At 35.7% G+C, this 21,336-nt stretch overlaps 2 protein-coding genes across 9 annotated transcripts; both read left to right on the forward strand.

Annotated features, from left to right (window-relative positions):
- The first annotated feature begins 1,573 nt into the window (after positions 1 to 1,573).
- LOC107934586 (disease resistance protein RGA2) lies at positions 1,574 to 6,245 on the forward strand. Of its 8 annotated transcripts, none has more exons than XM_041105184.1 (5): positions 1,574 to 1,980; positions 3,022 to 5,094; positions 5,294 to 5,350; positions 5,600 to 5,730; positions 5,865 to 6,245. In XM_041105184.1, the coding sequence occupies exons 1-3, from the start codon at positions 1,678 to 1,680 to the stop codon at positions 5,294 to 5,296; spliced, it is 2,379 nt and encodes a 792-aa protein (XP_040961118.1). In that variant the 5' UTR covers positions 1,574 to 1,677; the 3' UTR covers positions 5,297 to 5,350; positions 5,600 to 5,730; positions 5,865 to 6,245. The 8 variants fall into 8 exon arrangements, with proteins under 8 accessions (XP_040961118.1, XP_040961119.1, XP_040961117.1 ...); XM_041105185.1 differs by having other exon boundaries at positions 5,641 to 5,730; XM_041105183.1 differs by having other exon boundaries at positions 1,574 to 5,094; positions 5,578 to 5,730.
- Positions 6,246 to 17,221: 10,976 nt separating this feature from the next.
- LOC107934570 (putative disease resistance protein RGA3) lies at positions 17,222 to 20,236 on the forward strand. The gene has a single exon (XM_016867030.2). It carries the CDS (start codon positions 17,222 to 17,224, stop codon positions 20,234 to 20,236), a length of 3,015 nt encoding a protein of 1,004 aa, XP_016722519.2.
- Positions 20,237 to 21,336: the final 1,100 nt, after the last annotated feature.

Consider the following 21,336-nt stretch of genomic DNA (forward strand, 5'->3'; position numbering starts at 1 on the left):
ACTGCATAATCGTAAGAGTTATCAAACTAAAATTTTGTTTTCAAAACGAAGAAATCTGAATTTTCTGCTGCAACGATTAAGTAATCACGTATTTTTCTGTAAACAAATATATGGTTTTTAACAAATGTTTGCCTTAGTATTGGAAATGATCTGCCAACATTAGTACTTTCAAAACATGCAATTTTGAATTCAAATTCTGGGTTTTAAATAGGTGTTTTCAGACTTTGGTTTTTCTAAACATCTATGAGAGTTTTGCCAATTTTTATGTTTTCGAAACATGCACTGAGTTTGATTAAAACAAAAGTTTTTGAACAAGTTGACGTAAATATTCCTCAATATCTGTTTATAACTTTTATGTCACTGTTTATAACTTTTATGTCGGGTTTAAGTTGTTACACAATTACTCATCCTTGCTATAACCTTATAACGTTGTCATTAAAAAATTGGGGTTGTGATACTTTTTCAATTAAGTTTTACTTTTATAGGTGTTGACAGGCTAATAGATAACTTTTTAGTGGACTTATTCTTTGACATACGGGTGAAATAATTATCTCAACTTGGTAAACAAATTTGGTTTTCATTTTACTTTTTGGTTTTATTGGAAGCTGTTTCAAGGTTTTGTTCAATCAACGGTTGTAATCCTTCTTTGAACGAGAGAGAATTTGAAATAGATTGAAGTGTAGACTTGACATATTTTAATTTAAGCAAACAGTATGATAATTTTTAGGTGTTTGGGGTTTTTCATTTCTCTTGGGGCATGGTTTTGAGGATGAAAGATGATTTTATTAAGAGAGGTTATGCTTTACGATTTGTTATTATATTTATGATTTATTATTATATTTTAGTTGTCATTTATTTCGTTTAGGTGAGATTTAATTTAAGGTATTTTGGGTATAAGTAAAGTGTGCTATTAATTATAATATCGTTATCTCATTAGGGGTTTCGTATGTATGTAAACAATCAATTAAAAATTAAAATTTTTCTAACAAAGCAGTCATGTCTTATTAATTGTTTAACTTAGATGTATTACTTTATTTTGAAAACTTAACTGAAAATATTAATATTAATAATAAATAAAATGCCACTACTGTTAATAATATATATTAACACATTTGATAACCTATATATATATGTAAGTATATATGTATGTACACATTGTAAAAACATGATAATATATAAAAGATAACATAACAGTAACATCTAGAATATAGAATTTATCAACGATTATTAGCTTTCCATATAAACATTTGAATACCCTTATGTTACCATACATATATTTATAATAATAATAAAATATCTCCCCAAAACAACTCATAAACACCATTAGTAATAACAATAATAAAGTTTAACTAATGAAAAAAAGTTAAAATAATCATGTCACTTTGTGTGCCATGTGGTGAACCCATATGGTCATGTCCGACCAATTAACATTACTTTTTTTTTTTTAAACATACTAATCCTAAGAAAACAACAAATTTCTTGATAAAAAGTTTTATCGAATTCGACAACAAAAATTATAAATAAAGACTCTCCCTTAATTAATTAAGTTTTTAATATAAAATGAATACTTTTCTATGGTTCTACATCTGTGTTTCATCTTGTTCCAATCATTCTCATTTTACTCCTCCTCTTGCAATAACCAAACACTTCTTTGCTTGATTTCTGTTTGAACCTGCAATGGCCGAAGCAATTGCGTTCGACCTCGCCCTAGAGCTTATTACTAAGTTGAGCTCTCGTGCGCTCTCTCAAGTTGGACTCTGTTGGAATGTCAAAGATGACCTCGACGACCTCAAAAGCACCGTCTCTACAATCAAAGCTGTGCTTCTTGACGCAGAAGAGCGATCCGTGACCAGCCATCTCGTCAAAGGTTGGCTTGAAAAGCTGAAAGATGTACTTTACGATGCTGACGACTTGCTCGATGATTTCTCTACCGAAGCTTTGCGGAAAGATCTATTGGGTGGGAACAAGCTGACGAAAGAGGTACGCCTTTTCTTCTCGAGCTCAAACCAGTTTGCTTACGGTCTCAAAATGGGTCGGAAAATTAAGATCATTAAGGCCAGGTTGATTTCAATTGGAAGTCAAGCCAGGTCGTTCAACTTGATAGAGCGTGACCGTCCCATGGAAACCTCTTTCATGACTAAAAAGAGGCAGCTAACGCACTCTTTTAAAGATAAAATAATAGGGAGGGACGATGATAAAGCAGCTCTTCTAAAACTCGTGTTAGAGTTTGAAAGTGAAGAGAATGTTTACATCATTCCAATTGTGGGGTTTGGAGGGTTAGGGAAGACTGCTTTGGCTCAGTTTGTCTATAATGATGAAATGGTCAAAAATCATTTTGAGTTGATGATGTGGGTGTGTGTTTCAGATGTTTTTGATGTCAAAATAATTGTAGAAAACATTATCAAATCTGCAACAGGCAAAGCACTAGATCAAAATCTCGAAATGGACCAATTGCAAAAACAACTTCGGGAAAAAATTGGTGGGAAAAAATATTTGCTTGTTTTGGATGACATTTGGAATGATGAGTGGGAAAAATGGGTTAGTTTAAAAGAGTTATTGGTAGGTGGGGCTAAAGGAAGTAGGATAATAGTAACTACTCGCTCTTTGAGAGTAGCAAAGATTACTAGTAAATGTCAGCCTTATGTTCTGAACGGCTTGTCTGATAATGATGCTTGGTCTTTGTTCAAAGAGATAGCATTTGAACAAAGATCTGCAGACTCAACAGATTCAGGCTTTGTGGAAATAGGAAAGCTGATTTTGGAAAGGTGTTGTGGAGTTCCCTTAGTCATAAGGACGATAGCTGGTACGTTATCTTTCAAAGAAACTAAAAGTGAGTGGCTTTCTTTTAAAGATAACGAACTTGCTAGAATATCTCAGAACGAAGGTGAGATATTACCTACACTTAAGTTGAGTTATGATCATCTCCCGTCTCATTTGAAGCATTGCTTTGCTTATTGCCGATTGTATCCAAAAGATTACGAAATTGAAGTACAAGCGCTTGTTCAATTTTGGATTGCACAGGGTTTCATAAAGCAATTGAATCAAAGTCATTCTCTCGAGGAGATCGGGTTTGGGTATTTTAAAGATTTAGTTGAAAGAAGTTTCTTTCAAGAGGTAGAAGAATATCGAATTGGGAATATGAGATGTAAAATGCATGATTTAATGCATGATCTAGCTGAATCAGTAGCAGGGATGGAGAGTAGTATTGTAGATTCAAATAAAATTGCAAGTGATGTTGGTGAAAAATGTCGCCACATATCAATTGCTCCTTCATTAATTCCTTTGTTTAAGGGAAAGAAGTTGCGAACCTTGTTACATTTTCCAAACAACACAGATCAAAATTTGAGTGATGAAACTTGGGATTTGATAATTTCAAATTGCAGATGCTTGCGTGTATTGAAATTGAATTCTATAGGTATTCAAAAGATTTCACCCTCCATTTGTAAGTTGAAACGTTTGAGGTACCTTGATCTTTCTCGCAATTTCTCTCTTAAGATTCTCCCAAAGAGTATTTGCAAGATTCAGAATTTGCTAGCGCTGAAACTTGATGGGTGTGATGGGCTTAAAGAATTGCCAAAGAAGATTGAAAAATTGGTGAATCTTACCCATCTTGAGTGTGAACATTGTATTAGTTTAACTCATATGCCACGTGGAATAGGGAAGCTGACTTCACTTGAGACGTTAAGCATGTTTGTAGTGGATAAAGATGGGTCCCATGGCGGTGCAGATCTAAGTGAATTGAGACTGCTTAACAACTTAAGGGGACGTCTAGAAATAAGAAATTTGGGATTCGTAAAAAATGCAAAAGAGAAGTTTGAGGCTGCTAATTTGAAAGAGAAGCAACATTTGAGATCGTTGGTTTTAGAATGGGGCGGTGGTAACCATGATGATGAGAAGTCACTTGAAGACCTCCAACCCCATCCTAATCTCAAGGAGCTCTGTATTGGAGGATGGAGGGGTGATGCCAAGTTTCCAAGTTGGCTTTCTTTGCTCACAAATCTCGTCGATATTTCCATATATGCTCCTAGTAAATTCAAACATCTCCCATCCTTTGCTCAATTGCCTTGTCTTCAACAGCTGAAGTTATCTGGTTTAACTGAGCTGGAGTGCATGGATAATAATAGCTCAAAAGGAAGTCAAGGAGAATCAGAATCATTCTTCCCATCGCTCAAGTATCTTCGCCTCGATAATTGCCCAAATATGAATAGTTGGTGGAGGAAAAGGTCGATTGGTGATTCCAACGAGGACGACACAACAGTTATGGGAACATCAACCATGGCATTTCCTTGTCTTTCCTCTTTAGAAATTAGAAATTGCCCTTTGACATCAATGCCGTTGTATCCTTCACTCGATGATAAGCTAGAGTTGAGGAATACCAGTTCAAGACCGTTAAAGCAGACCATGAAGATGAACATCACTAGTACGACCCCATCAACTTCAACCTCTTCTCTTCCTCTCTCCAAATTGAAATCTTTCCATGTACACAACATTGAGGGGTTGGACACTCACCCGCTAGATGAGTGCCTGCAACATCTCGCCAGCCTCAAAACATTAACAATAGGAGATTGCAAGGAGGTTGATTTAGAGGGCATGCAATGGGAACCCCTTAAGAATCTCTCTCATTTGGAGATTGATAATATTCCAAAGCTGGTGTCTCTCCCCATTTGGCTTCAACATCTTGTTCAATTGAAAACATTAAAAATTCATAACAGCAATGGATTGAGGTCACTGCTTCCTGTGTTCCAACATCTCACTTTCCTTGAAGAGTTTGAAGTAACGGACTGCAAGGAGCTGGAGTTATCTGGAGCTGGCATCCAAATATTCCAAGATCATACAAGCCTACGCTCTCTAAGGCTGCGAAATATTCCAAAGTGTCGGCATCTTCCGGAGTGGCTTCAACATCTAACAAATCTGCAACGGCTTTATCTCGTTAATTTGCCCAATTTAACATCTCTTCCGGACGAGATGCGTTGCCTAACCAAATTGCAAACTTTAGAAATAGAAAGAATTCCTCAGTTGGAGGAAAGATTTCGGAAGGACATTGGCGCTGACTGGCAAAAGATTGCTCACATCCCCAACATTCGGTTGTATCAGGTTGGTCCGTCTTTGTTATTTATTTATTTTGATGACCTTACTTTTTTTTTAAGAAAAATAAGAGTGGTATATTGAATCTCCAAGTCAGGGGTCTGGTGCCATTTTTCATTGAAGTTGGATACTGTTAGTTTCCTTGTTAAAATCCCTTTGTTTTCATCCTACTTATCATCTTTCATAATATTTTTGCTGATTTGTGCAGTAAGGCATTGGAGAAAGGCATTAGTCAACTTCAATCATTTTATATGCATAAAAAGAGGTGCTCATTTATCTATTTGCTTTTTACTTTTAAATCATAATAATAACTTGACAATTGCTTCTAATAATTTAATTCTAAAAAAATCATTGATGTGGAGAGAGAGGCCTATGAAGCCTTCAAAATGGTTGTACTATATGCTCTGCTTTCTTCATTTAAGCACTTACCTATCATATCTTTATATATATTTATGTTTTCTCTTAATATATGCCAACTGATTACTATCTTAGATGGTACCTGTGATATTGACAGGCTTTTGGAGGTATTCAAATTCATAATATTCATTGATTCAGGGCACTCTTTTAGCCGTTTGGAATTCCAGCCAAATTTGTTATTGAAGGTCCAAACATGAAAAAAAGGAAGATGCTTCAGAATATTTGGTGGTGAGGTTGAAGTTGATAAAATGTTTCATTATTTATATATCAACGGCATTATACTAAACACACATATGTGCAAATATAAGGCTGATAATAAAGGGATTTGTAACATATTCTATGTTGGCATTTATAATTTTCAGGTTCATTGATGCTTTTGGAAGAGTCGTTGTTCAAGCATGACAATTGCCAGACATATTGCATTTGAAAATTTATGATTCCACTTTACATGGAGCTTATTAAGAGTTTGATTCATAGTAGGAAAACGAGTGTTGAATGTGAATTTTCACTTGCATAGCTAAAATGAGTTGGGAGAGAATTTACTTCATTGTACAAAAGTGAGATTGCATCAAGTGTTTGAGGGGTTAAGCTTAAATCATTTCTTTGTCCTATGAAGTTCATAGTGTATTCATCTTTGGGCAAAGCCCTGCAACTGTAGGACGATTTTCGAACTGCGTAAACATCTTAATTGTACTCTTTATTTTTCTTATTGCATAATACGTTCCAACTCAGGAAAAAACACATTTATGTTTTTTTAGTGTTCCAAACAGTATTCAAATGAAGGAATGCACAATTGATTATGAGAAAACAACTTTTTTAGACAGTATTCCAAGGCAATGTTCAATTATAATGCTTGGATCAGGACCCTTCCAAAAGATGTCAATTTCCTGGCTGTATATACATATGACTTGTGTGTTGATGCTTATGTTGGCACACATTAAATTACAAGTCGAATAACACCTTGTAATTTGTTCTTGTCGTTTAAACAAAACATAGGCTTTTCCTTTGGAATCTCGATGCGAAGAGCTGTTGCAATCCTCGAAAGGAAGGAAGGACATGGGCAATGGCAGGGGTGTTTCTTGGTGAGCTAAGGAAATCAAAATCTCCTTGGAGGATTCTAGCCCATCAATTCCCTTTATATAGCAACAATGAACCTGCAAACTATAAATATCAGTATTCAGTATGATAAAATTGATCTGGTATAGACCGAGCAGTGTCCAAATGTAGAAGAAACACTTACTGTTACTAAAAACATAACTCCATATTTTGTGCACAAATGGTGGCAAGACACAAATCCGTTGTCTATGCTTTTTGATTCCAAGTTTAAGAAAGGGCCAAACATTGGGCGTCCTCATCCTCATCTGTAATAGTAACAAATTCACATTCCCATTAGTGTTTACACCTCAAAACTCAATTCCAACTTGATCAAATTTACTTTCAAAACATAACTTGATTCAAGATAAAAATCAACTTGGACTTCTTTACCTAGCAAAAGATGAACATGATTCTCAAAAATCCAAGGTTTTCGAAGCCGGCCCAATAGTAAAACTGATCAGCCTTTAAAAGCCATAACTACGGTGCTTGGTTTGGTGGATAGTTTACAAGTTATTGAAGGCCTTAGAATCCAAACATTACCATAGTTTTCATATCCTTTGAAATCATAAGCATACCATCTTCATTCAAATCACTGACATGCCCATTCTGATTTGAAGTACATCCAAGAAACCAAAATAAAAAATGAAATAATAGAATTTCCCACTTAATCTAAGATTCAATCAAACTCTTGATTAGGAAGAGAATGAATCTTCCAATGAACTTGTGAGATTTTCTAACATTTTGATTTAGTTTAGACAATTCAAGTGTCTAATTAATCAAAATTCCCCACTTCCTCCAGTACAACAAAAATCCCTGCATAAAGCACCCATCAATTTTATGCCCTTCTAAAACTCAAAGATTAAACTTCACACAAATAAACTGACACCAAAGAAGAAAAGGTAGTTTCAAGTCTCAGCCACTACAAAAGCAGAAAAAGAAAACCTTACCAAACTGGACTTAACTCTCTCCACAAACTCATTATTCTTAAACCGACCAAAAAGGAAAAGGTAGTTTCAAGTCTCAGCCAATACAAACTCATTAGTTTCAAGTTCTGAATTTCCCTATCGAAACTCGCTGTGATATTCTTGAACCACTTCCCTGGGTCTTTCATGAGCTGTAAATCCGTGTCAGCCGAATCACCTCCTTCTGTCCACCCTTTCGAAATGAACGAGAATGCACTCGAATTCGACGTCTCCACCGCCGGAGTTTGTCTCCCGTTGTTCATGGCGGGAAAATTCATCTTTGGGTTTCAGTTTTATTTTGTCCGTTAACAAAAAAATAAAAAAACTTCTTTCGGAACTAGCAGAGTGTGAGAATATATTATTTAACAGTTTAAAGATGGTGTTGTGTGTGTGGGCTGTGGGGGCATACAGGAAATTTTTAGCTGATGTGAATTACGTGACGTATGAATATTATGTATATTATGTGGCGTGTTTTGATTGGGTTAAGTAAAGAATAGGGTAGAATAAGGTGTAGGTTTTGATATTGTCGGCTTGAAAACAAATTAAAAAAAATTATTTTTAGTTTGATTTGATTCAAAATTTGAATCATTTATGTAAATACATACAATTCACCAGTTATTATAATATACATAAATTTCATAAAATTTTATTATAATTTATTGCCATTATATCATTTCAAAACAGAGGGTCTGACTCATTTCTCTAATTATCTTAGCCCATAAATTGAAAAATGGGCTCTTAAATGAAAAAAAAAATCGATTAATCAATTAAATTGAAGTAAATAGAAATGATTTAATCGGGATATATGGTTCAGTCGGTGTTTTGATTTACTTGATGAAGGTGTATATACATTCTATATTTGATTTCAGGATAAAAAGGGACCATTGCGAGGAGGACACCACCCCCACCAAGTTTTCTTAAGTTTAATGTCGATGGTGCAGCGCGGGGGCATTAGAAGTATAGGTGAGCTCTTAAAAGACGATAAAGGGAGGAACATGTAATCCAACATGATTCATACTTGTGGTCTTTGAAAATTTATCTTTTTCAAGTTTATAACTGTATCTTCCGATAATATTATCCTTAATGTGAGCTTTTTCTCTAAATGTGGAATATGTTTTCAGTTGATGACATTTTCATCAACCTGAGATTTGAAGGGGCTGGCGAATCTACTTGGATTGGGGATATCCGAGAATTTAAATAGAAGTGTCGATGACATTTTCATAACATGTGAGGTTTGTTGAACCGATTGTTGCTGAGTTGTTCGCCATTAAAGAAGCAGTGCCGATGCGTTGAGCTAGCAAATGCTTTAATTTCTTCAAATTAATTATTGAGTTGGATTCACTATAAGGTATTATCGTTACTAAATGTAAATGTTGTATTACTGTTACTAAAATTTTATTGTAACGATAAAAAATTGTTGCAGAGTCGTCGTATATACTTGATTGTCTAAAGTATACATAATAATTTTACAAATTAAAAAATCATTTTCAATTATATATATTGCAAAGATTTTTATCGTTTTTAAATATAATATTTTTTTTATATCTCAACAACAATATTTTAATTACAAAATTTATTACGTAACAATAATACGTTGGTCGTAAAAATAGAATGCACATTTAGATACTAAAATCTTTGATTGCAAAATTGCTTACGTAACAATCTATTAAACGCGCGCACATATTAACACTAATGGGGATGTGAAGTTGTTGCCATTACAGATGATGATGCCTAATGTTTGACCCTTTGTTAAGCTTGCACTGGAAAAGCATAACAATGGGTTTGCGGTTAGCCATCATTTACGCACATGATATAAAGTTGGTTGGTCTAAAATAGATAAATTTTTATATATTTTACACCCGCATTTATAGTTTCCGGGTTTGTTGTTGCTTTTGAAAGAGTCCTAATTCAGGGATGACAATTGAAGATAGGCTCATGATACTGCCTTTGAAAATTTGTTAATTTACTTTACTTGGAGCTTATGTAAAGCTTGGTCCATCCTGGTGCTTATATATAAATGATTTATTTCATGGGTGACATGATACACGTTAGCCAACAAAATATATATAAATATAAATAAATATTTATATAAAAAATAAAATATAACTAGAATAATTTATATTTAAATTGTCAAATACGTAAACGTTGAGGCTTGTTAAACATAGTATTCTTAAGAAAAATTCAGCTGCTTCTATGGTACTGGGAAAAATATTGGTCAAATGTCTCCCAAGATATAACAATACGATGATCATAGCAGTAGCACTTCTGCAACGATTAACGAACAAACGTTAAATTTTTCTATTACTGGAATGTTGGAAAATATGGAGAGGAAAAGAAGAATTTTGAGAGTAAAATAAATTCGATTTAAGAGAATATCAGTGTGGAAAAATTCTTCAGAATTCATAGCCTTTTATAGGCATTTAGTATGGTGTAATTTTGGAAATATCCACAAAATCTGTCATTAAAGGAGCCAACAAATCAATTTGATTAAAAATTAAATCAAATTGATTAGAATTAAATAAAATAAGATAAATGCCTGCTAAGGAAAAATAATTGTATTGGGTTATTTTGAGCCCAATCAGTCTAAACATTTCACGTTGTCCAAGTCATGTGAGTGCACCCCAACGGATTTAGACCCTGCGTGCAAGGCAAGATTCAAAGCTTAATCATTCATTTAATTTTTAAGAGGGTTCCCATATATATGCACATATCATACTTGTTATTTAACCAATGTGAGATCTAAGCTTTTACTTTTTCTCAACAAATATTTCCAAGTAACTTTCTTTGAGCATCAATTTCTCATTCATCACTCAATCATTTTGAGCATATGATATACCGTTGTAAAAGTCTCATGGAGTAGAATATGAAACAATAATTTTATGATTAAACTCTCCACCTTTACCTATTAAAAATATACCTCAAAATTCCCATAAAATACGATTTTTCTAACATGACATCAATTTCAAGGAGCACATATGTTTATAGTGAGAAGCTATTATTGAGTGTCATTGTTATACACATTCTGAGTGTTGATTTTCAATTGCATAGATAACATGAATTGGGAGAGTTTACTTCATTGTACAAATGTGATGACACACCAAATATTTGAGGGTTTGAACATAAATCATTTATTTGTACCGTAAAGTATACAGTGAGTTTATCTTTAGATAAGGCCCCATAAACATAAGACAAGTTCTGAATTACGTAAATATCTTAGACAAAGTCAAATGCTAGTAGAAAAATGCACTTACATTACATAATCGAGGTCTAACATTTGATGCACTAGGTGTCTCCGTCGCGAACAAAGCATTATCAAAGATGCAATATTCTTTTAACAAGTTCTAACAAATAGTCAAATACTCATTGAAGTAAAAAGAGATAATATACATATACAATATTTGATAAAAAAATTAGAAATCAAATTCTATTAACATTATAGATGCTTCAAAAAAGAAAAAAAAATTCTGATTTGAGCTTCACTCTCTGTTCTGTTTTCCTCCGCTTCAATCTCTATTTGCAGCTAACCATATTTAATAAACAAGAAACTAACATATTGATGTAGTTCTGATCAAGGTTTTCAAATTTGATCAGTGGTCGAATCAACCATATCAATTGATTTTTTATTTAATTTATTTGTTCAATTTAATTTAATTTAATTTAATTTAGGGGTTTATATATATGAAACTTTTATATTAAAGTAATAGAAGTTTAGAATTTTTATAGATTTTTTTATATTATATATATTAATTTATTTAAAATCTTGTCAAACTTAACTAATCATAGTTAGACACGTGTCATATATTAGTAGAAATTGTTAACACCGATCTTAATGGTCTTATTTGTTCACCTTTGAAGAGTACGTGGTCTCCATTAATTTGTTTTCGTTAGAGAGGGAGTAATTTGCTCACTTGGAAAAAGTACAGGGACTTTAAGGGGCATTTACACAAAAAGAAGTTTGCATTGGTTGTTAGAGGCTAATGATAGCCATGAAATTTGTTTAAATTTCCTTCAGTTTTGGCTATTCTCAAATTCGGTTTTTTAATTTAAAAAATATATGAAATTTTCTATAAAGTAAATATTTTTGTAATTTTATCATATCACTTCTAATTTTAATAATAATAATAATACAGTATTCATAGTAATATAGAAATGAAAATATAATTATAGTCATAAAATATAGACACCATTGTAATTGTCACCAAAAACTTAAATTAGCAAAGCTGAAGCACATGATGACTGTGATTCCAATGCTCAATCGAAAAGTGCTATGCTCATTAACAAGAAACAGATATTCAGATTTTTATTTAATGAGACTCCACATGTATCTATACATTCACACCTGCGTTTCATCTCTTCCACTCTTTTTATTGGAACCCACCCATTGTTTGAAAAGTCAAAAAGGGTGGGCACCGAAAGTAGAAAGTAAAATTGGTTGGCAAGTTGGGTTAAAAGTTGGCATGAGATAATTGCAATTTTGGTCCCTAATTGTATAGGGACATTGCAAGTTGATCCTTGAACCTCAACTATAAATAGGCCTAACCATTTCTTACTTTCTTCATCCCACACTTGCCATTCTCTACTTAAGGCAATTGTTCTCTCTCCCTATTTGTAAACTTTCACTTGTATTTTTGGAGTGAAATATATTTGGTAGTGCCCGAGGACGTAGGCAAAATTTGCTGAACCTCGTTAAAATTCTAGTGTTCTTTATTTTTGTTCTGCATATTTTGCAAGTGTCATTGTAGTGATTTATTGTGCTATTAAATTACGATAGAGGGATATTCTGGCTAGGAAAGATCTGGTATGTAAGCGATTCTCGTGATCCACCTCTCTTTCCTGGGAATTGAACTTAGTGTGATTTTTCAGTACAATAATTTTACTCTTTCACACGCTTCCGCGCAACAATTGGTACCAGAGCCAGGTTCGTACTTGGGGAATACGACCGTTTACGGTACTATTCACGTATACGGCACTATTAACGTATACGGTACTATTTACGTATACGGCACTATTCACGTATATGGTACTGTTCACGTATACAGTAGTTGGGATTGAGGAGAAAATGGCAGCAGCATCGTCATCAGCAAGGACTATTGTGACAAATGCAAAATTTGAAGTAGAGAAATTTGACGGTACCAATAATTTTGGTATGTGGCAGTGTGAGATCCTGGATGTCTTATGTCAGCAAGAGCTGGATATAGCCCTTGAAGAAAAACCTGACAAGATGGATGACAAGGAGTGGGCCAAGATCAATAGACAGGCGTGTGGTACAATCCGCCTATGTTTGGCCAAAGAGCAGAAGTACTCCGTCATGAGGGAGACATCAGCAAATAAGCTGTGGGATACATTGGAAGAAAAGTTTCTAACGAAAAGTCTTGAAAATAGGCTTTATATGAAAAAGAAACTTTTTCGGTTCACGTATGCACCTGGTATGTCGATGAATGACCATGTGAACTCATTCAATAAAATTTTAGCAGACTTGCTAAATTTGGATGAGAAATTTGAAGATGAAGACAAGGCATTATTGTTGTTGAATTCCCTTCCTGATGAATATGATCATCTTACCACCATATTGCTTCATGGGAAAGATTCAATCACATTTGATGCAGTCTGTAGTGCGTTGTATAGATCTGAGACTCGAAAGAAAGATAAAAGAGATCACAGAGATACAACTGCAGAAGTCTTAACAGTAAGAGGTCGTTCACACAGCAGCAAACCTGGTAGAAGGGGTAAGTCCAAAGGGAGACCCGCCAAAGATGAATGTGCCTTTTGTCGTGAGAAAGGGCATTGGAAAAAGAATTGTCCTAAGCTACAAAAGGGCAAGGCTATTTCTAATGCATGTGTAGCAGAGCATGATGAGGAGTCAGACTTTAGCTTGGTTGGCATGGCAATGGCATGTCAAACGGATGAGTGGATTTTGGATTCAGGATGTACTTACCATATGTGTCCTAATAAGGACTGGTTTTCTAGTCTTAAAGAGCTAGAAGGTGGAATTGTTCTTATGGGCAATGATAGTGCTTGTAAGATAATGGGAGTGGGTACAGTCCAATTGAAGAATCACGACGGCTCAATCCAAGTCTTGACAGATGTTCGCTACGTACCTAGCCTGAAGAAAAATCTCATCTCATTAGGGGCCCTAGAATCTAAAGGGCTCACAATCACTTTGAGAGATGGATTACTAAAGGTAGTAGCTGGGGTATTGACGGTGATGAAAGGCACTAGAAGAAATAACTTGTACTATTTAAATGGAAGTACAGTTATTGGATCAACATCAACAGCTTCTGCGAAAGATGCAGATTTAGAGGCTACCAGGTTATGGCATAGGCGATTGGGACATGCTGGTGAAAAAGCTTTGCAGACTTTGGCGAAGCAAGGCTTGTTGAAAGGTGCAAATTCTTGCAAATTGGAATTCTGTGAACATTGTGTTCTGGGCAAGCAGACGAGGGTAAAATTTGGTTCAGCAATTCACAATACGAAAGGAATTCTGGACTATGTTCACAGTGATGTGTGGGGACCTACCAAAGTGGCTTCTTTGGGAGGTATGCACTATTTTGTCACTTTTCTTGATGATTATTCAAGAAAAGTATGGGTGTATCTAATGAAAAGAAAAAATGAAGTTTTGGATGCATTTCTGAAGTGGAAGAAGATGGTGGAGACTCAGACAGGTCGAAAGGTCAAACGACTTCGATCAGATAATGGTACTGAGTACAAAAATGATCCATTTCTACAAGTATGTCAAGATGAGGGCATTGTGCGACACTTCACTGTTCGAGATACACCACAGCAGAATGGGGTGGTAGAACGCATGAATCGGACTATACTGGAGAAAGTTCGATGTATGTTGTCCAATGCTGGATTGGGCAAGGAATTTTGGGCTGAGGCAGTTACATATGCGTGCCATCTAATTAACCGATTGCCATCAGCTGCAATAAATAGAAAAACTCCTATGGAGATGTGGACTGGTAAACCTGCTACTGATTATGATTCTTTACATGTTTTTGGTTCCACTGCATATTATCATGTAAAAGAATCTAAGTTAGACCCAAGAGCAAAGAAAACATTATTCATGGGTATAACTGGTGGTGTAAAAGGATACCGTCTCTGGTGTCCTGATACAAGGAAGATTGTTTTCAGTAGAGATGTAACTTTTGATGAATCAACCATGATGAAGAACGAGGATTCACAAAAGGATGACAAAACCAGTAGTACTTTGCAGCAGGTGGAGTTTGAAAAGGTTAATGATGATCCAGCTAATATTGAAAGAACAAATGATGAAGAAGTTTCGACCCAAGAACTTCTACAGCAACAAGATTCAATTGCATATAGGAGGCCAAGAAGAGAGATTCGTAAGCCTGCTCGCTTTGATGATATGGTGGCCTATGCACTTCCAATTGCAGATGATGATGTTCCTTCCACTTACACAGAAGCAATAAGTAACTCTGATGGTGTAAAGTGGAAGCAAGCTATGAATGAAGAAATGCAGTCTCTTCATAAAAATAGGACTTGGGAGTTGGTGAGACTGCCTAAGGGAAAGAAGGCAATTGGATGCAAATGGGTATATGCAAAGAAGGAAGGATTTCCTGGTAAAAATGAAATTCGATACAAGGCTAGATTGGTAGCAAAGGGTTACGCTCAGAAAGAAGGAATAGACTACAATGAAGTGTTTTCTCCAGTTGTGAAGCATTCGTCTATTCGAATTTTGCTAGCCTTGGTTGCGCAATACGATCTTGAACTAGTTCAGCTTGATGTGAAGACAGCATTTTTACACGGTGATTTGGAAGAGGAAATCTATATGACTCAGCCTGATGGATTCAATGTTGCTGATAAAGAAAATTGGGTTTGCAAACTGACAAAGTCGCTTTATGGATTGAAACAATCTCTGAGGCAGTGGTACAAGCGATTTGATCAGTTCATGAAAGGGCAAAGGTACACAAGAAGTAAATTTGATCATTGCGTATATTTCAGAAGCTACAAGAAGGAACTTTCATATACTTGCTCTTATATGTTGATGATATGCTGATAGCATCTAAGAGCAAAGTTGAGATTGAGAGATTGAAGACTCAACTCAATCTCGAGTTTGAGATGAAAGATCTAGGTGAAGCTAAGAAGATTCTTGGCATGGAAATATGTAGAGATAGAGCTCATGGCAGAGTTAGCTTGTCTCAGAAGCAGTATTTGAAGAAAGTACTACAGCAGTTTGGCATGAACGAGCAGACCAAACCTGTAAGTACCCCGTTGGCTTCTCATTTCAAGCTTTCTGCACAACTATCTCCTTCGACGAATACGGAACGAGAATACATGTTGCAAGTTCCGTATTCTAATGCAGTGGGTAGCTTGATGTATGCAATGGTGTGTACAAGACCCGACATTTCACAGGCAGTTAGTATAGTGAGCAGGTATATGCATAATCCTGGAAAAGGACATTGGCAAGCTGTGAAATGGATTCTACGGTATATTCAGAAGACCGTGGATGTTGGATTACTGTTCAAGCAGGATAATACACTTGGTAAAGGTGTTATTGGGTACGTTGATTCTGACTATGCCGGTGATTTGGACAAGCGAAGATCAACCACCGGTTATGTGTTTACACTTGCTGGAGGACCAATAAGTTGGAAGTCTACACTACAGTCTACAGTTGCATTGTCAACCACAGAAGCCGAGTACATGGCTGTAACAGAGGCTGTAAAGGAGGCTATTTGGTTACAAGGTATGGCTAAAACCTTGGGGTTGGTTCAGGAGCATATTAACGTGTATTGTTGTAGTCAAAGTGCTATTCATTTAGCAAAGAATCAAGTCTATCATGCACGTACAAAACATATCGACGTACGATTCCATTTTGTGCGGGAAATTATTGAAGAGGGGAAAATTTGTCTTCAGAAGATCAAGACTGCAAATAATCCCGCAGATATGATGACCAAGGTGGTAACAGCAACCAAGTTCGAACATTGTTTGAACTTGATTAATATCCTGCAAGTTTAACAGTTGAAGAAGGCACTATCAAGTATTGTTGTCAAAGGCAGAAAGAATTGTGTGAAGATAAGATTATCCTAATCAAATCTTCAAGGTGGAGATTATTGGAACCCACCCATTGTTTGAAAAGTCAAAAAGGGTGGGCACCGAAAGTAGAAAGTAAAATTGGTTGGCAAGTTGGGTTAAAAGTTGGCATGGGATAATTGCAATTTTGGTCCCTAATTGTATAGGGACATTGCAAGTTGATCCTTGAACCTCAACTATAAATAGGCCTAACCATTTCTTACTTTCTTCATCCCACACTTGCCATTCTCTACTTAAGGCAATTGTTCTCTCTCCCTATTTGTAAACTTTCACTTGTATTTTTGGAGTGAAATATATTTGGTAGTGCCCGAGGACGTAGGCAAAATTTGCTGAACCTCGTTAAAATTCTAGTGTTCTTTATTTTTGTTCTGCATATTTTGCAAGTGTCATTGTAGTGATTTATTGTGCTATTAAATTACGATAGAGGGATATTCTGGCTAGGAAAGATCTGGTATGTAAGCGATCCTCGTGATCCACCTCTCTTTCCTGGGAATTGAACTTAGTGTGATTTTTCAGTACAATAATTTTACTCTTTCACACGCTTCCGCGCAACACTTTTCCTCTTGCAATAGCCAAACACTTTTTTGCCTTCATTTCAGTTTGAGCCATCAATGGCCGAAGCAATTGCTCTCAACATCGCCGCAGAGCTCATTATTAAGTTGAGCTCTCATGCTCCTTCTCAGGTTGGACTGTGGTGGAATCTCAAACATGACCTTGACGACCTCAAAAGTATCGTCTCCACAATCAAAGCTGTGCTTCTTGACGCAGAAGAGAAATCGGTGACCGACAATCTCATCAAAGTTTGGCTTGAAGAGCTGAAAGATGTACTTTATGATGCCGATGACTTGCTCGATGATTTCTCTACTGAAGCTTTGCGGAAAGATCTATTGGGTGGGAACAAGAGGTACGCCTTTTCTTTTCAAGCTCAAACCAGTGTGCTTACGGTCTCAAAATGGGAGGCCAACACTTTTTGCTTCATTCCGCGTGATCGCTCCGCGGAAACCTCTTTCATGACTAAAAAGAGGCAGGAAACACATTCTTTTGAGCGTGAAGATGAAATAATAGGGAGGGATGATGATAAAGCAGCTCTTCTAAAACTCGTGTTAGAGTTTCAAAGTGAAGAGAATGTTTATATCATTCCAATTGTGGGGTTTGGAGGCTTAGGGAAGACTGCTTTGGTCGTACTTGTCTATAACGATGAAATGGTAAAAAGTCATTTTGAGTTGACGATGTTTGTGTGTGTTTCAAATGTTTTTGATGTGAAACTTATAGTAGCAAACATTATCAAATCTGTGACTAATCAAGCACCTGATCAAAATCTTGAAATGGATCAATTGCAAAAACAACTTCGAGATAAAATTGATGGGAAAAAATATTTGCTTATTTTGGATGACATTTGGAATGAAGACCCAGAACAGTGGTCTAGGCTAAAGAAGTTATTGATGGGTGGGGCTAAAGGGAGTAGGATAATAGTAACTACTCGATCTCTAAAAGTAGCGAAGATTACCAATAAATGTCAATCCCATGTCTTGAAACTAAAAGGCTTGTCTGATGATGATGCTTGGTCTTTGTTCAAAAAGATAGCATTTGAGCAGAGATATGTAGACTCAACAAATTCAACCTTTGTGGAAGAAGGGAAACAAATTTCGAAAAGGTGTGGTGGGGTTCCCTTAGTCATAAAGACAATAGCTAGTACGTTATCTTTGAAAGAAACAGAAAATGAGTGGCATTCTTTCAAAGAATATGAACTTGCTAAAATATCACAAATTGAAGGAGATATTCTGCATACACTTAAGTTGAGTTATGATCATCTCCCGTCCCATTTGAAGCATTGCTTTACTTATTGCCGATTGTATCCAAAAGATTATGAAATTAATGTACAAATGCTTATTCAATTTTGGATAGCACAAGGTTTCGTAAAGCAATCAAATCCAAAGCAATCACTTGAAGAGGTTGGGTTTGGGTTTTTTAAGGAATTAGCTGAAAAATGTTTCTTTCAAGAAGTAAAAGGAAGAAACTTTCTGCAAGAAATGACATGTAAAATGCATGATTTAATGCATGATCTAGCTGAATCAGTTGGAGGGACAGAGAGCAGTATTGTAGATTCAAATTTAAGTGTAGGTGAGATTGGTGAAAAATGTCGCCATATATCAATTATTGACGATTCATTAATTCCTTTATTTAAAGGAAAGAAGTTGCGAACTTTGTTACAATTTTCAAACAAGAGCCATCAAAATAAGAGGGACGAAATTTTGGATTTTATAATTTCAAATTATAGATGCTTGCGTGTCTTAAAATTGGATGATTTTGATTTTAGTACAATTCCACTCTCCATTCATAAGTTGAAACATTTGAGGTACCTTGATCTTTCTGACAATGAAGATCTTAAGATTCTCCCAAAGAGTATTTGCAAGATACAAAATTTGCAAGTGCTGAAACTTGACTGGTGTGATGGGCTTGAAAAATTGCCAAATAAGATTGAAAAATTGGTGAATCTTACCCATCTTGCGTGTCGTGGTTGTAATGGCTTAACTCATATGCCACGTGGAATAGGAAAGCTGAGTTCTCTTGAAACGTTAAGCATGTTTGTAGTGGATAAAGATGGTTCCCATGGCAGTGCAGATCTAAGTGAATTGAGTGGGCTTAACAACTTAAGGGGAGAGCTAAGAATAACAAATTTGGGATTCGTAAAAAATGCAAAAGAGAAGTTTAAGGCTGCTAATTTGAAAGAGAAGCAACATTTGAGATTGTTGGTTTTAGAATGGAATGGTGATAACGATGATGATGACAAGTCACTTGAAGACCTCCAGCCCCATCCTAATCTCAAGGAGCTCCGTATTGTAGGATGGAGGGGTGATGCCAAGTTCCCTAGTTGGCTTACATTGCTCACAAATCTCGTCGCGATTAGAATATTGTGGGGTAATTTCAAGCATCTCCCTTCCTTTGCTCAATTGCCTTGTCTTAAACATCTGTATATTTATGGTTGTACTGAGCTGGAGTACATGGATGATAATAGACCAAAAGGAAGTCAAGGAGACACAGAACCATTCTTCCCGTCGCTTAAGGTTCTCTTTCTCTTGTACTGCCCCAATATGAAGAGTTGGTGGAGGACAACAGAAGCAATTGGTGACGATTCCAACAAGGACGGCACAACAGTTACAGGAACATCAACCATGGCATTTCCTTGTCTTTCCTCTTTATGGATTAAAGATTGCCCTTTGACTTCAATGCCGTTGTATCCTTCAGTCGATTGTAAGCTAAAGTTGGTGAATACCAGTTCAAGGCCGTTAAAGCAGACCATGAAGATGAACATGAATGCTAAGACCCCTTCAAGTTCAACCTCTTCTCTTCCTCTCTCCAAATTGAAATCTTTCCATGTAGAGAACATTGAGGGATTGGATACTCACACGCTAGATGGGTGCCTGCAACATCTAACAAATCTGCAAGATCTTTCTCTCATTAATTTTCCCAATTTAACATCGCTTCCGGATGAGATGCGTTGCCTAACCAATTTGCAACGGTTAAATATATATAGGGTTCCTCAGTTGGAGGAAAGGTGTGAGAAGGACATTGGTGCCGATTGGTATAAGATTGCTCACATCCCTTCTGGTTGGTCTTTTCATTAATTTCCTTATTGAAATACTACTACTAGTCCAAATTCTTTAATTATCAGTTTTAATAATATTTTTTCTAATTTGTGCAGTAACCCATTGGGATTTATTCTGAAAGGCATTTGACAACTTTAAGAAATTAGATGCAGAAAAAGAGGAGGTAATTACTTAATTGCTTTACATTTATAAATCATAATAATCTCACAATTTCAAATGACCTAATATAACCCCGTAATTAAGCTTCTTCTCTTTCAGCATGAGTTCAATGGAAGAGCCAAAAAATAGGACATGCATTCTTCATCAGCTGATCTGTCCATGGCACTGTAACCTACGCTCTCTATCGCTGGCAAAAATTCCCCAGTGTCGGCATCTTCCGGAGTGACAAATCTGCAATTTCTTTATCTCTCTGATTTGCCCAATTTAAGATCGCTTCCAAGATGCCTTGCCTAACGAATTTGGAAATGTTAGATATAGGAAGAGTTCCTCAATTGGAAGAAAGATGTCGGAAGGACATTGGCGCTGACTGGCATAAGACTGCTCACATCGCCAACATTAAAATATCTGGTTGTTATCAGGTTGGTCCGTCCTTGTTTTTTATTTATTCTTATGACCCTTTTTTTTCAAGAAATTTCTATTTCTTTTTCCATCTTTCATAATATTTTGCTAATTTGTGCAGTAAGCCATTGGAGACTAGTTTGTTGAAGATTGACACAAATTTTGTAGATTTATCCTGAATTTCATTGTTGAAGAGTCCCTGTGATGATCTAATCCTAATTTTTGTTAGATTTTGGCTCTCTTCTTCGGCAGAGCATAGCATATATTACAATTGCAGACTTTATTTCATTGTACAAAGGAGAGGTTACCCTTTTGAGTGTTGATTTTCAATTGCATAGCTAAATTGAATAGGGAAAGAGTTTATTTCATTGTACAAAAGTGAGGTCACACCAAATGTTTTGAGGGGTTGGGCATATATCATTTATTTGTACTGTAAAATATACAGTGGATTTATCTCTGGGCATGATTCTGCATATATAGAACAAATTTTGAACTGCGTAAATATCTTAGATTGTGTTTTTTAATTTTACTTATGTATGTGTCAACTTAGAAAAAAGAAA

The sequence above is a fragment of the Gossypium hirsutum genome, chromosome D11, assembly GCF_007990345.1.
Source record: "Gossypium hirsutum isolate 1008001.06 chromosome D11, Gossypium_hirsutum_v2.1, whole genome shotgun sequence".
In the NCBI taxonomy this organism is placed as follows: domain Eukaryota; kingdom Viridiplantae; phylum Streptophyta; class Magnoliopsida; order Malvales; family Malvaceae; genus Gossypium; species Gossypium hirsutum.